Here is a 16,797-nt window from a genome sequence, read left to right as displayed (position 1 = left end):
CGATGCAATTCCAAACCTAAAGGAAAGCAAAATGTACCTTAGTAAGTAATAAAAATATAAAGCAATCTGCAAGAAAGAAACAACTGGGCCAATCAGAAAAGGCCTTGTAGTACATGGTAGTACTCAATCAAGCACAAAAACTTCTCACAATAAAATCTTAGATATGCAGTGGAGCAGAAAGGCTGACATTCAAAAGTATCTGAGTACACTGTATCTTTCAACTAAAGATAGTAGCTTGTGGGAATTCTCCAACACCTACATTCAACATTTTATATGCCTTTAAGCACAAGTACTATTATAATTTTCAATATATTTTACAGAAGTCATTTTTTCAATTGCCATGTTCATAGAAATCAACCTTGTAAAATAACTATCAATGCAACTCAGCAACAAGTCCAAGACCAAGAGGGTCTTTTAGAACTTCCAGAAAGTGAAACTGGCTGAAATCATCTTTGATTTACCTTGTGTAATTCTCGTTTGTACATACCACCTGTTTGCATGCTGCCTTTCCTATTTGATGGTGAGGACTTTGAGGGCAGGGATTAATTTTGTCTTTCTTTTCAATCCCAGCACTCAGCAGCACCTGGCAACTAGGAGGCACTTCATAAAAGCTTATTGTCTTATGGGTATTAAATAATAAATTTAGAGACAAATTTCATTGGCAACTACCAAGTTTGGTTTACAACACTAAAACATAAGCAATTAGTTGTCTTTATCATTCAAAACACATTACAAAAAATGTTATATTTATGTATAACATATAAATTCAGAATAGCAACTACTACATATTTCTGAAGGGAAAAAACTATACTATCTCCAACTAATTGAACAACTCCATTTGTATTATATTTAACCAAACAATCAAAATAAGCAAACAGCAATAGCTAAGGACAAATTGTTGTCTAACTAGGAATAAAAAGAAAAATTACCTACTATTAAAATTTTTTTTATTTGTTTTCTCTCAAATAATAAAATTATAAAGTAGGTTGTCACTAAATATGTTCAAACTTTAACCATTATTAAAAGGCCCATAGCACCAATGTTGCAAAGCTCTAAATAGTCAATAGTGGCATAAAAAAATCTAGTAGCACAAAGCTGTGATAAACAAGCAACAGCAACATCATACAGCCCTAGCAGTACCCAGATAGATAATCTTGGATCATCAGGATGAAACTCATGGAAATGTCAGTGTCCAGTCAGAGAACTGAGGACCATGGAAGCAGAACAGGACAAAGCAAGGATAGAATAGTGAAAGGGGATGATGGGGTGTGGAATCAAGTCTGTGGAAAAGAACCTAGCATCCAGCTGAGTTCAGTTCTGATCACCCAAAGTCACTTGGGAAAGAAAATTCGGTTGATAAATAGTGAATTGTTCAACATAGAAGGAAGCTGAGATGCTTTGAGATCTAGCCAGAAAGGAAACCATCAGAGGAACAAGTTTCAAAGTGACAAGGGGGGAAATAAGACAGTGGGAGGAAAAGACTGAAATTTCCAAAGATTTCAGGAGAAGAAAACTCAAAAGACCTTCAACATAAGCAGACAAATCAACAGAAAAAAAAATTCACAATAGAAGGAAATATGATTTCCAGATCTAGGAAATGAATTTAGCCATTTGTGAATAAATACTACAACACAAAGAAAAACAATCCAACATTTGATGAGAAAGAGGATCTTGTGAAATGTGAAAACATGGAACAATACACTGCAAGTGGTTTAAGGGGAAAAGAAAAGGATTTATAACCACCCCAGCAAAAATAGAAGAGGAAAAACATACAGGACAAAATAGAAAAATTGAACTCTTCAGTGTCACATCTCACCAAAGAAATGAAAGAGAGAGAACAAAAGATTGGGAATGCAAATATACATAAGTGAAGGACAAACTAGAGGAAAAGGCAAATATATTAACAGAAAATATGCTATCTATGCAAGCATACCCATCTTGAAAACAAAATGTACAGAAACATTATGCTTAACAGCATAATGAAGGAAATAATAGAAGAGAATTGTCCAAGACTTCTGAACACAGAAAATTAAATACCAACACAAAGAATTCACAGATCAACACTAGGAAAAGAAAAACTCTCAAGGCTACAGTCAAGACACATAATAATAAAAATTAATAACTCAATCCAAAAACATTAAGTTGTGCAAACAATCAGAAAAAACTGTCAGATACAAAGAAAACAAAATTTAAATAATACAAGCCTATTCTGTATGCACCATAAAAAATAAGACGGAACGGAATCCAAAGAGCAATAGTGCTCAGAATGTAGCCAAGGGTTAACCAAACCTGAACTTAATGCCACAGGAATAAAGATGAATGTTCAATATTAACATTGAAACATTTTTCTAAAGAAAACCAGAACTGAAGAGATTATTTCCTTCTCAAAACACAACAAATCACAGAAATGCAGGAATGAATAAATGCAGCAGGCAATGATAGTAATAGCAAAAGAGTAACATCAGAGATCCCAACAAGAAACTTCTTTCCAAAAATAACACAAGACAGAACAGTGAAAAGGCAGGCTTAAGAACTTATGGACGGGAGCAGCTAGGTGGTGCAGTGGATAGAGCACTGGCCCTGGAGTCAGGAGTACCCAAGTTCAAATCTGGCCTCAGACACTTAATAATTACCTAGTTATGTGGCCTTGGGCAAGCCACTTAACCCCATTGCCTTGCCAAAAAAAAAAAAAAGCCTAAATAAAAAGAACTTATGGACATAATCTGCCAAAGGTTAATCAATGCTCGGGAATTTGGGGTTTTTTTTTTAAGGGAACTAAATTACAACATGAGAAGTCATATAAAAGGAAGAGGAGAATAGAGAGAAAAGAAAATGTAATGTGCTAGGGTCAAATCTAGAGCTAGCAATAAGGGAAAGCTGACCCTTGTAGATTTACAAAGAAAAGATTATAGTGAAGTGAGAGAGGTGAAAGGAGGAAAAGCAAAGAGGAATGGGGGTTTCACTAATGAATGAATGCTCCTATAAGTAAAAAGAGATGGTCTACAAAGAGAGATATGTACCTTTTACAGTGTACCTTGTGGAATTTGGTGCTTGTAAAGTGTACTAATTCTGCCTTGGTAAGAAGGGAGCTGGAACTCCTCAGAGCAACTGACAACTGGAGAGTAGGAGAGAATGAGTTCAAAGAGATGATGTTGAGGCAAATGGCTGTAGAGATAGGGGAAGTAAAAAGAAGCCCAAACAAGAATAGGTGGTGTCCCTCACCTACTAAGAAATATAATGTAATAAATTTGAGTCAGAAAACAGGAATAGACTTTACTGTCAATTTATCTGATATTTCCCAGGATGAGATATCAACAAGGTCCATGCATAATTGGAAGTAAACTAGAATCCAGGGATGGGCAATGAGAGTAGTGAAAGGGCTAAGGTGAGAGATTTCTTTTGTCTTAAGTGATAGACCCTTCAGATATAAAGCAGGAGTTAAAATAAAGGCTGCACCTTTTCCCCCCAAAACTTGTATGCACACATGCGTGCACGCGCGCGCACACACACACACACACACACACACACACACACACACACACACACAACTGTACACACAAAATAGTGATCTTTTCTAGTTGGGGTGGGGAGGAAGCGTGATAGCTTAAAACTTATATTGTAATAAAAAATTTGAAAGTATAATGACATATTCTCCCTCATATAAAGTAATTACAGAAAAATATGTCAACAAAACAGCAGTTAATTCATGGGAATGTTCACGATGGACAATCAGCAAAACCATGTCACAGAAGAATGTGGTTAAAATACACAAATACAGACACAGGTAAAGAAATATTACACATAATGAACTTAACTCATTGCTCAACTGTAACTAATAAATCATCTATCTTCCAAATAAAAAATAATTATCATTTACTATTTCAAACTCAAAATTAGTTTTAAAACTCATTTTCTTCAGTTGTAAAAAGAAAATTGTGACTTTTCTATTTAGATAAGAAAACATCATTACCTATTTAAATGTTCTCCAAAATGAACAACATACTATAGTCAATGTGCATGATGAACAACAGTTCATAACAAATTCATAAACTGTTGATTACTAATTTATCAGATTCTCAAAGGATGAGACTTATTTTGAAAGCCTGACATTAAGTGTAAAAGAAACATCTCCTCAAATCCAAGGACCATACATTATGTCAACAAGAAATTTCTTGAATAGGAAAACTGCTCATAAATAGCAAAATAATCCAATTTAGACTTGAAAATTCACTAAACAGTTCATTTTCAATGGCTACTAAATTCACTGTAAAAAGAGACAATGATATTTTCCCTTCAAAACACTGACAGTATTAATTCTTCTTTACAAAAAAGGTTTTTGTTTAATTACTGAATAAGATCTCATTGAGATGCTAAATCATTCCATGCCTTGTAGTTTCCCTGAAAAGGCGAAGCAACATATTCTTTTATAATGAGTCATGAATGAAGAATGTTCAGTCTACTTAAAACAAAGACTGGTTAATATCTACTTCTTTTCTTGTAAGGTCTCATTCCACCATATTTTCTAGTTTTTCTGTTAACTGTATTATGAGAAGAGAATCTATAAATAATATTTATAATAACATCTGCTACTAAAGGAAAACAGAAAAACTCATCTATCATCCAATGTAATGAATGGGAAACATTAAACACAACTAAGACACTCAGCTAGATCAAGACTGACGTTAACCAAAAGCACTGTGGTTAAATGGAAGAATCAGGTTGCTCAACAATATTCCACTTTACTTAGTTGGCTTGTAAATTCATTACTGACCAAACTGGGAAGATATAGCTAACCTGTTAGGAGTTCTAAAAAAAACAAGGCCCAAGAGAATTATTCTTCCTAGATGATATGTTCATCTTAGGCATTAACAATTTTACTATTGTTTTTATTATTATAATACTATTAGCAACCAAATAGGGCTTTAAACACTTTGAATATATTAGCTGATTTTATTCTCACCTAACTATGGGAGTTAGGTGATATTTTCATCCTCATTTTACATTAAAAAAATTTTAAGTTTCAAGAACTATTAAATGTCTGAAGAATGACCTCAACTCCTGTCTTACTAAGTTCAAAGCCACTGTTCAAGTACTTCAAGATAGTTCTCATTAATTAGGGATCTAATTATATGTAATTGACTTCTGAGGGATCCAGTAAGGTAATAGAAATTAAAATGTTTCACAAGTACACAGTAAATAACCCAGAATGTCATAGGCAGATAGATAAGCTTTGTTGAGTTGAAATCCACTATTATTATTATCAGCTTTTGGGTCCTTCCACTTCAATTCAACAGATATGGTCTGTGCCCCATTTCTCATGTATATTTCTTTTTTCAGTGGCTTCCAGAATTCAGTATATCAACAAATGCTAGAGGAAATATAAAAAAATAAGTTCAGTGATACATTGCTAATGCAGGTGGGAACTAGTCCAATCATTATGCAGAACTGTGTTCAAAAGTATATAAAAACTGTGTATATTTTCTGAACCAAAAATAATGCTATGAGATCTATATCTCAAAGAAATAAATGAAAAGGATTCATATGCAAAAACACAGTAGATTTTTTTGTGGTGGCAAAGAATTGGAAACTATAGGGATGCTGATCAACTGGAAAATGGTTAAACAGTTATGGTATATGAATGTGAAGGAATACTTCTATGCTATAAAAATTAAGGGGATGATTTCATAAAAAATCTGGGAAGAATTACATGAACTGATGCAAAGTAAAGTGAGCAGACCTGGACAATCTATACAATAAGACCAAAACTTTAAGGAAAATAAGTGTGAAAGACTTAATAATTAATCAATATAATAATTTACCACAATTCAAAGGACTCATATAATGCTATCAATCTCCATATAGAGAAGAGAGGGACCCAAAGTACAAAATAAAATTGTTCATTTTTAATTTTCTTGCTTTACTTTTCTGGAACATGGCTAATATGGGAAATGCCATGCATTACTATATATAATAATACATACAGTATTTCTTCCCTTTTCAATGTAGAGAGGGGGTTAGAGGGTGTGAAAAAATGTGGAAACAAAAATACAACTGTATTATTTCTATATAATAACAAAATTAAAGAGATAATAACAGAAAGAGAAATTCCATTCCAGAAAAACCATAAAATACCTGAGGATCAATCTACCAAGACATATATAGAATCAATTACAGGGAAGTTAAGTGGTACAGTGGATAGAGCACCAGTTGGAGTCAGGAAAACCTGAGTTCAAATTGGGTCTCACAGTTAATAATTACTTAGTTGTGTGACCTTGTGTAAGTCACTTAAACCCCCCCCTTATCTTGCAAAAAATAGAAAAAGAATCAATTATAAATGCTCTTTAAAGAAATACAAAACTTAAATAACTTGAGGAATATTAGTGTTCCATGAAATGATAAAAAAAAATGACAATACTGTCAAAGATCATTTATGTTTTTAATGCTACTTTGTTCATTTCAGCATGGGGTTTTCTTAGCAAAGATATCAGAATGGTTTGTCATTTCCTTCTCCAGCTCATTCTACAGACAAGGACCTGAGGCAAACGGGTTAACTTACTTGTCTAGGATCACATAGCTATTAGGTATCTGAGATCAGATTTGAACCTGGCTTCAAATCCAGTCCTCAATCCACTGCTACCCATAAACTACCCTATTTAATGCTATACCAATCAAATTATTAATGGGATTCAAAAAGCCACCACCTTAGTTCAGGCCCTCATCACTTCATAATTAAGATTACTCAAACAGTGAACATCCTAATTAAATGAAGTCCCACCTAAATGAAGTACAATCTGTCCAGACCATCTTCTACAAAGCTATCAATTATTTTTGCTTAAATGCATATGTGGACAGGTCATTCCCTACTCAACTAACTCTAGGGGATTCAGAACTTCTAAAACAATTTCAAGAAGCTTTACCTTTACTACAAGTTTAATAAAATAAAAATTTCACAGAAAGTAATTAAAAGGGTCATTGATACTCCAATTGTTTAAAAAGAAAAAATCAGAAACAATCAAAAGACAAAAGAAAATCATTTCCTCTTAACCAAAGAAAAATATAAAAATAAATGCTGTGAAAAATACTGCAAAATATCGAAGAAATATGAAAATGAATGAAAACTCTGAATTTAATGTATTTGGCAAATTCCTGATATAAGAGGAAGGAAGAAGAAAGAAGAAAGACGATTATCATCAGGAGCCATAGCTAATAAACTAATTATTCACTTTGATGCTTTTTTTTTCCATCTTCTTTTCTACCTGAACTATATCATTCAGTATTTTAAAATTAGAAAAAGCATTCTGAACCTAATAAAAGCAAATGGAAATCTTAGGCAGAAAATACAAGGATAGAATAAAATAAAAATCCCTATATGGTTTTTTGTTGGGGTTTTTTTGGGGGGATGTTCAATGGGATTTCATTTTTTAACTTATTTATTTATTTTGAATATTACAATTTTACCCCAATCTCATTTCCCTCCCCCTACCCCTACTGCCACAAAAGGAAGTCTATTAGTCTTTACCTATTTGGTTTTTAAAATCATTCACAACCTGGGCCTAACCCATCTTGCCAGACTCATAGAACATTACCTCCTTTCCTGTACTTTACAATTCATTAACCTGACCTTCTCCTGTACCACACATAAAGTGCATCATTTCTAGTCTTTGGTTTTGTCCTAGCAGTCCCTCATGTCTAAAATCTTATCCCTCCTCCCTGACCTCAAGAGAATCCCTCTTTCAAGATGTAGTTCAAACAGCAACTTCTGTACAAAGCTTTCCTGATTCTTCAACTGCCAGAGCCCTCCCTCCCTAATTTCATGGCACTTAATTATATATATATACATATATATATATATATATATATATATATATACACACACACACACACACACACACATATATATGTATATATATAGAGATAATACATATATAAATTATACATATAATATGTATATATGCATATGTATATGTTGTCTCCACTGCTACAATAAAAGTTCCTTGAGAGCAGACGTCATTCAATGCATTAGCAAAGAATCTGACACATAACAGGCACGTAATAAATGCTTGGTGGTCGATTAGAGAAGAGGACCAGAGAGTGGGGCACGAGTATAGGACGTTAAGAGAAGTTGGAGCCTAAAAAATAATTAAACGTAACCATATTCTTAAGGGGGGGAGGAAGAGAGAAATTACTAAGGTATCAAATTTAAAATAGTTAAACAAATTCTAGTATTTGAATGTAAGTAATGAAATACTACTATAAAACAAGAAATATAAAATGTCAAAAATACCAAGAAATACAACTCTTAATTAACACTTTGCCTGCACACAGTAGGTGTTTAAAAATGTTTCGTGACTGACTGGTTGAAAATGAAGCTACATCAAAGAAGTATGTACAATGATTATGCTTAAAAATTCCCAAATCATAAAAAATATAAATACAAGATTTCAATCAGAAAGGAAGGACTTTCTAATGGAAAATCATTAGAATTATTTCAATAAAGTTAAAATGTACTCATAAAGTACCAAAAAGGGCTTTATGCATATTTTATTTGGCTTAACTTTATTGAAAAATACTAAGTTTAGGATGCAAATATTGAAAAATAGAGAAGGATAAATTTGCTTTCTTTTCTAACTGAACATTCAAATGTGTTCTAGGTTAAATACCTTGTCAAGTCATTATTATTTGGGGCTGCATCAAATACTGAACTCATCATTATTTAAAGAATGCTAACAGTATACAAAAATTACAAAAATGATAAATATTTACTTTAAAAGGCTAATTCAATAAAGAGTTGTTCATGCAGGGTAGCTAGGTGGCGCAGTAAATAAAGCACTGGCCCTGGAGTCAGGAGTACCTGAGTTCAAATTCAGCCTCAGACAATAATTACCTAGCTGTGTGGCCTTGGGCAAGCCACTTAACCCCATTGCCTTGCAAAAAAGCTAAAAAGAGTTGTTTATGTAAGGCACTGTGATCTATAAGGTAGTAGATAAAAAGATCAGTAGCACATTCTTTCTTCATGTAAAATTAAGAAGAAGAAATAAGATATGCAGAAAAATATGGCTGAAAAATGTTGAACTGAAAACAGTAGATTGAAGATTTAGCATTAGAAGTATTCTCAGAGGCCTTCTAATTCAATTCCCCTCTCCGAAACTGTGGCTTGGAGAGATTAAGTAATTTTGCCCAACATCACAAAAATATTAAGAGTCAGGGGGCAACTAGATGGTGCAGTAGATAGAGCACCAGCCCTGGAGTCAGGAGGATGTGAGTTCATATCCAACCTCAGATACTAATTACCTCACTGTGTGACCTTGGGCAAGTGACTTAACCCCATTGCCTTATTAAAATAAAAAAATATTAAGTCAGAATCAGAATTCAAACTTAGATCTTTCAAATAACAAATTAAGAGGAACTTCAGATTTTAGAGAAAATCTTCAAAATTATGCTTCAAAACAAAATATATTTCAACTCAACAGATATTTAATGTGTATAAAGAACAGTTATTCATTATATTTTGTTTATGAAAATGGTAAATGGTCTTTTAGTACAGCTTATATATAAAAAAACACTTCATTAAAATGCTTGGTCCCACTATTGTTCAATTAGAAACCAGGAGGAATGGGAATTCAGGGAAGCCTGGAGGGATTTGCATGAACTGATGCTGAGTGAGATGAGCAGAACCAGAAAAACACTGTACACCCTAACAGCAACATGGGGGGGATGACCAACCTTGATGGACTCGCTCATTCCATCAGTGCAACATTCAGGGACAATTTTGGGCTATCTGCAATGGAGAATACCATCTGTATCCAGAGAAAGAACTGTGGAGTTTGAACACAGTTCAAGGACTATTCCCTTTAATTTAGAAGAAAAAAAAAAGATATTTTATTGTCTGATCTTATTATCCCTAAGACCTTTTGTTTCTTCCTTAAGGATATGATTTCTCTTCATCACACTCAATTTGGATCAATGTACAACATGAAAACAAAGTAAAGACTGACAGATTGCTTTCCATGGGTGGGGGGGGATTGTAAAACTCAAAAACTCAAAATCTTTAATACAAAAAAATGCTGGGTTCTAAATCAAAAAAAAACTTGTAAAAAGTAATCAGTAATAAAAGATTTCTTAGTTCAAGGAGAATTTCTTAAATGCAAATCAGCAAAACATATGCCAAAATCTGATATAAAAAAGTCTTCTAAAGAATTGATTTTGAAAAAAAAAAAAGGCTAGGGAGCAGCATGAAGATGGCAACAGAAGAAGAGCCTCTCTTACGTGCTCTCTCTCTATAATATTTCAAAACTCATAAAATGACGACTCTAGCTAAATTTTCAAGAGACAGAACCCACAGAGGGATCCAATGAGGCAGTTCTCCAGACTGGTAAACTGGAAAATAGTGGAAAAGCTCCAGTCCACCGGGTTAAAGGGGCAAGGAAGGGAAGGGAGGGATATGAGTGACAGAGAGGGTGCTCGGGGGGGGGGGGGGGGGGGGTGTCAGATAGAACACATTTTCTTTTTTTACTTCTTGCAAGGCATTGGGATTGGATGGCCTGTCCGGGACCAAAGGGTCAGATGGTTGCTGGGCTTTAGAGGTGGTGTGTGGGCTCAGGGCCTCTTGGCCACAGAGCCAGTGATCAGTCTGCTGTGCCAGTCAGCTACCCTACAGCACATTTAATAAGAGGGAAAGAGTGAAAGGAGAGGAAAAAATATACTATATGGTAGTTGGGAAGTACAAATGGAGGGAGTTGTGATCAGTAATGGCAACAGTGGAAAAATATGGAAGTAGCTTTTGTGATGGACTTATCATGAAGAATGTAATCCACTCCCGACACAGCTGGTGGTACTGGAACACAGACTAAAGCACATTTATCATTATCATCATCATCATCATCATCACCATCATCATTATTTGGGGGGTGCTTGCAGGGCAAATGGGGTCGAGTGGCTTGCCCAGGGCCACACGGTTAGGTGATTGTTGAGTATCTGAGTCCAGATTTGAACCCAGGTGCTCCTGACACCCGGGGCAGTGCTCTGTCCACTGTGCCACCTAGTTGCCCCTACTATTATTATTATTATTATTATTATTATTATTATTATTATTATTATTATTATTTAGTGGTTTTTGGATTTTGCAAGGCAATGGGTTTGGGGTGGCTTGCCCAGGGTCACACAGCTGGGTGATTGTTGGGTATCTGGGGCCGGATTTGGGCTCAGGTGCTCCTGGCTCCAAGGCCAGTACTCCGTCCACTACACCACTTAGCTAAACATATTATTTTTTTTAATTTTAATTTTTTTTCTCTTTACTTTACTGCTCATGAGAGTCTATTATTATGTTTACTCTTTTTTTATTTTTTGGTTTTTGCAAGGTAATGAGGTTAAGTGGCTTGCCCAGGGTCACACAGCTGGGTAACTGTTGGGTGTTTGAGGCTGGATTTGAACTCAGGTACTTCTGACTCCAGAGCTCTATCTACTGCACCACCTAACCGTCCCATATGTTTACTCTTAAACAAAAATATTTTAGTAATGTATAAAAAAAACCTCATTTGCACAATAAAAAAAATTAAATATTAAAAAAAAATATTTCAGGCCTGGAGCCAAAATAGCGGCATGAGGGCAGCATTTCCCGGCAACTCCTCCCCACCCCCAAACTCCAAAAGCCAACAAATGATGACTCTAGTCAAAATTTAGAGGGACAGAACCTACAGAAAGATTGATATATTTTCCCAGTCCAAGATAACTTAGAAGTTCCCCGGGAAAGGTGTGTTTCATCAGGACCGGGGTTGGAAAAAATCCGTGGCCACAGTGCAGCACAGCACAGCACAGGCCAGCCCAGCCCAGAGATCACCTGTAACAACTTGAAGGGGTGTGAGAGAACTCTGCTACACCAGAATGAGTAAGGAGCACGGCTGCAGAATCTGCAGCAAGAATCTGGAGAAAGCGGCCTGCACCCCCAGAGACGTCTGCAGATTTTTCTGCTCGCCCTCAGGGTAGGACTCTGCTGCTACCCTACACTCAGATCCAGGTTGCAGTTTGGGCTCCCATACTAAATAGACAAGCTGGTCCCCCCCTTATAGCTCCAGGGCAGAGGGCAGTACTGGGACCATCTACGTATCAGGGAGCATAAGACCTTGGAGGAATAAAGGTCCCAGTGTGGGTGATTCCCCCCCCCCCAAAAAAAAACACCAAAGCCTCAGAAGTGCTGTCTTGAGCTGAGAAAATGAGTAAACAGAAAAAAAATCTGATCATAGAGAATTACTTTAGTCCCATGGAAGATCAAAACACATACTCAGGTGACAAAATCAAAGCTTCAGTATCCCAAACCTCCCAAAGAAATAGAAAATGGGCTCAGACTACGGATGAGGTCAAAAAAGACTTTGAAAAGCAATTAATGGAGCAGCGAGGTAGTGCAGTGGATAAAGCACCGGCCCTGGAGTTAGAGGAGTACCTGGGTTCAAATCCGGTCTCAGACATTTATTAATTACCTAGCTGTGTGGCCTTGGGCAAGCCACTTAACCCCATTTGCCTTGCAAAAAAAAAAAAATCCAAAAAAAATCCTAGGGGCAGCTAGGTGGTGCAGTGGATAAAGTACCGGCCTTGGAGTCAGTAGTACCTGGGTTCAAATCCGGTCTCAGACACTTAATAATTACCTAGCTGTGTGGCCTTGGGCAAGCCACTTAACCCCATTTGCCTTGCAAAAAAAAAATCCTAAAAAAAGAAAAGCAATTAAGGGAGATGGAGGAAAAATTGGGAGGAGAAATGAGAGCAATGCAGAAAAATCATGAAAAACAAATCAATAGCTTGGTGAAAGAAATACAAAAAAAAATACTGAAGAAAATAATATATTAAAAACCAATTTAGGTCTAATGGAAAAAGCAAAACAAAAAAGACAAATGAGGAGAAGAATGTCTTAAAAAGCAGAATTGGCCAGCTGGAAAAGGAGATAAAAAAGCTCTCTGAAGAAAATAACTCCTTCAAATGCAAAATGGAACTAAAGGAAGCTGATGACTTTGCAAGAAATCAGGAAGAAATAAAACTCTTCCAAAAAAAAGACAAAAATTAGAAGAAAATGTGAAATATCTCATTGGAAAAAAAACTGACCTTAAAAACAGATCCAGAAGAAATAATTTAGAAATTATTGGGCTATCTGAAAGTCACGATCAGGAGAAGAGCCTAGACTTCATTTTTCAGGAAATACAACAAAATTGCCCTGAGATCTTAGGAAACTGAGGGTAAAATAGAAATCGAGAATTCACCAGTCACATCCTTAAAGAGATCAAAAAAAAAAAAAAAAAACTTCCAGGAATATAATAGCCAAATTCCAAAACACCCAAATCAAAGAGAAAATTCTAAAAGATGCCAGAAACAAACTACCAAGGCTCCATAGTCAGGATTACATAGGATCATCTACATTAAGGGCTCATAGGGATTGGAAAATGATATTCCAGAAGGCAAAAGATCTTGGTTTACAACCGAGAATCAACTACCCAGCAAAACTCAACAACCTCTTTCAGGGGAAAAGACGGACTTTCAATGAAACCAGGGACTTTCAAACTTTCCTTCTGAAACAACCAGAGCTGAACAGAAAATCTGATCTCCAAGTACAGGACTCTGGTGAACCATAAAGGGAGTGGAAGAGAAGGACTAACTATAAGGAACTTAATGATACTGAACTGTTTGTATTCCTGCATGTGAAGAAGATATTGATAACTCATATGAACTTCCTCATTTATAAGACCTGTTAGAAGAAGCATATATAGACAAGACATAGGAAGGAATAGAATATAATGGTATAATATATCAAAAAGACGGGGTAAAGAAGTGATAAAGGAAAATACTGGGAGGAAAGGAAAGGAGATGAAGAAGAATCTAAGAAATTTCACACAAGAGTCAAAAAAAAGTTTTTTCAATGGAGTGGAAAGGGGCAATGAGTTAGCCTTCATTCTCATCAGAGAGGGATCAGCAAGGAAATAACATATACACTTAATAGGGTGAGGAAATCTATCTTACCCTAGAGAAAAATGAGAAGAAAGGGATGGGAAAATGGGGAATGGGGAGAGGGAAGAGGGGAATAGGTGATAGAGAGAGAAGATTGAGGGAAGTAGTATACAGATTCAACACACTTTTCGACAGGGCCAGGATAAAAGGAGAGAGAGAGACTAGAATAAAAGAGAGTGGGGAGGAATACAGTGACGGTGAATACATCTAGTAATAGCAACTGTGGGGAAAATATCGAAGCAACTTCTCTGGTGGATTTATGATAAAGAAAGCAACTCACCCCAGAGACAGAGTCACTGGAATCTGAACACAGACTTAAGTACATTTTTTTCTCTCTATTCTTGAAGTTTCACATCTTCTTGAGGGCAGGGGTGTTTATGTTTATTCTTATAACACAATCAATTTACATCAATGTATGGCATGGAAACATGTAAAGAGTATCAGACAGTCTTCTGTTGGGGAGGAGGGAAGGGGGGGAAGGGGGGGAAGGGGAGGGAAGGGGGGGGAAGGGGAGGGAAGGGGGGGAAGGGAGGGTGGGGGGAAAATTATAAAATTCAAAACCTTACACAAATGATAGGTAGATACTACTGTTGTATATAATTGGAAAACAAAGAAAATGTTAAAGAAAAAAATTTATCTCATAAGAGCATTAATTACAAAATAATTTTTCTGGTTAACAAATTTAAAAAATTTTTAGAAAGAAAAAAGAACTGAGGATATATTTGTCTAAAATGTCTCCATAACTATGGCAAAAAAAATTTATATTCTGGAAAAATATTTCTTCTTAAGGTTAGCTGAGAGTATGAAAGTACTTACTGATATCATCTTCATGATAAATGACAGAGTGAAATGGCAGAGTTCGGTCTTTAATATATCTCTCTGCTGGTTCAACATAAAATGTGCCACCACGAGTCTGGATGAATCCTTCAAATCTTCCATCAATAACTGACCCATGACTCAAGGTTCCTTCTTCACCTATTAAAGAAAAATAAGTATAGGCTTTCCTTAAAAAAATTCCTTCTTAAACTTACGTAAAACTAAACTGTCAGAGTCTAATTTCCTGGTATGTTAACTGACAATACATATTGTACAACAAACTTCAGTGTACATATCATAACATTTTATTTAATCATTTTAAAGAGGTCTGATTTCAATAAGGTGGATGTATTCCTTCCAATGCCTCAGATTGCTATCCTTCTAAGTCTTATCCTTTTCGATTTTTATTCAGATTCTCCCATAAGTCCTCCATAAAGGATCCATGTGGGGCGGCTAGGATAACGGACTGCCCCTGGAGTCAGGAGTACCTGAGTTCAAATCCAGTCTCGAACACTTAATAATTACCTAGCTGTGTGGCCTTGGGCAAGCTACTTAACCCCATTTGCCTTGCAAAGAAAAAAAAAACATAAAGGATTCGTGCATGGCTATGGAGACCTTCCATTTATTTGTTCAAAAGTTCAAAGATACCAACATACTGCACAGTTTGCCCATGTCTTGCCAGCTGTTTTCATTCACGTATTAATAACTTACTTAACTAAAGACAATAATAAGAGGGTAGTAAAACAAATTATAAATATCATGTGTGTTTTAATGTACTTGAGTATATTAAAAGTTTTATCAAAAAGTTCAACCCCAAAATCAAATATCTGAGAAATTACAAGTACTATATAAATTTCTTAAGAGAGGCATTTTTCTACTCCCATTATCATTTGGTTCATTTGTACTTAAGCCTGCTTTGATAACATATACCTCAAGACTCTGTGCCATAAACTTTTCTTTACTACTAGGAATAAAGATATATAAACCTCAGAATTCTTTAAAAGAATATTTTCATTAAAAAAGAATATTTTTCCAATTGAATAAATGAGATAACAATTTAGTTTAATGAACATTCAACATTTACAGAAAAATATTAAAGTCTTATTAACATGAGCTTAAAAATAAAATATTTAAAATGTTTTTCTATTTTAATTTATAACATCGTTAACTTTCTGATTAATAAAAGTTCTTATCCACATTATCTCTCCTATGAGCCTCACATTACCCTGAGATAAGTGATACTCTTAAGTACATTTTACAAATGAGCTACAACATCTGAAAGGCAGAATTCATATCTAAGTATTTCTGAAATGAAATTCAATCCTTTATTCATAACCAATGAGTCATTATACACCTTCCATAATTTTGATACACCAACAGTAATAAGTGGATTCTGAACATAAGAATAGGATATAAACTGAAAGGAAAATATTTTAGTATTTTGCACCAACAAAATTTCATCCACAGTGATATTTTTTTTATTCCAAACAAGAACCACATTGTATAAGGGAGTACTGCTTTCACTCCAGATGAGATCTTAGAAGGAAAAAGATATTAGTTAAGACAATTAGCACTTCAACTTAAAAGAATAAAGATAAAGTAGGTATTTGCAATTCTAGGTCCAGGTTTCAATTAAAACAATAAAGTGCTCTCTTGAATACTTATTTATTTGGACCTACAACCACACTGGTGTTAGCACACATATATCTACATCAATAGCAACCCATTCAGTACTTTTTGCTTTCTGTATATTTTCCATAAAGAATCCATTCAGAGGGGCGGAGCCAAGATGGCTACATGAAGGGATCAAGTCTTAGGAGCTCTCTGATAAAAACACATAAACTAAGGACTCTAACTAAACTTTTGAGAGACAGAACCCACAAAGAGACCCAGTGAGGCAGTTCTCCTACTCAAGTTTACCTGGAAAAGAGCAGAAAGGCTCTGCTCCCCGGGGTTGGAGGGGCGGCCTGCCGGAGGGGTGGCACACCAAAGCCA

The 16,797-nt window shown here is 35.3% G+C and overlaps 1 protein-coding gene across 1 annotated transcript in view; it reads right to left on the bottom strand.

Moving 5' to 3' along the window:
- ADAM10 (ADAM metallopeptidase domain 10) overlaps positions 1–16,797 on the bottom strand; it is a 167,837-nt gene that overhangs the window by 66,461 nt on the left and 84,579 nt on the right. Inside the window, exon 4 of the mRNA XM_074234574.1 lies at positions 14,803–14,961. Within this exon, the coding sequence (XP_074090675.1) occupies positions 14,803–14,961 (159 nt within the window). The remainder of the gene's footprint in view (positions 1–14,802; positions 14,962–16,797) is intronic.

Source organism: Macrotis lagotis, chromosome 4, assembly GCF_037893015.1.
Source record: "Macrotis lagotis isolate mMagLag1 chromosome 4, bilby.v1.9.chrom.fasta, whole genome shotgun sequence".
NCBI classification, from domain to species: Eukaryota; Metazoa; Chordata; class Mammalia; order Peramelemorphia; family Peramelidae; genus Macrotis; species Macrotis lagotis.
This window is presented reverse-complemented; position numbering and strand designations above follow the sequence as displayed.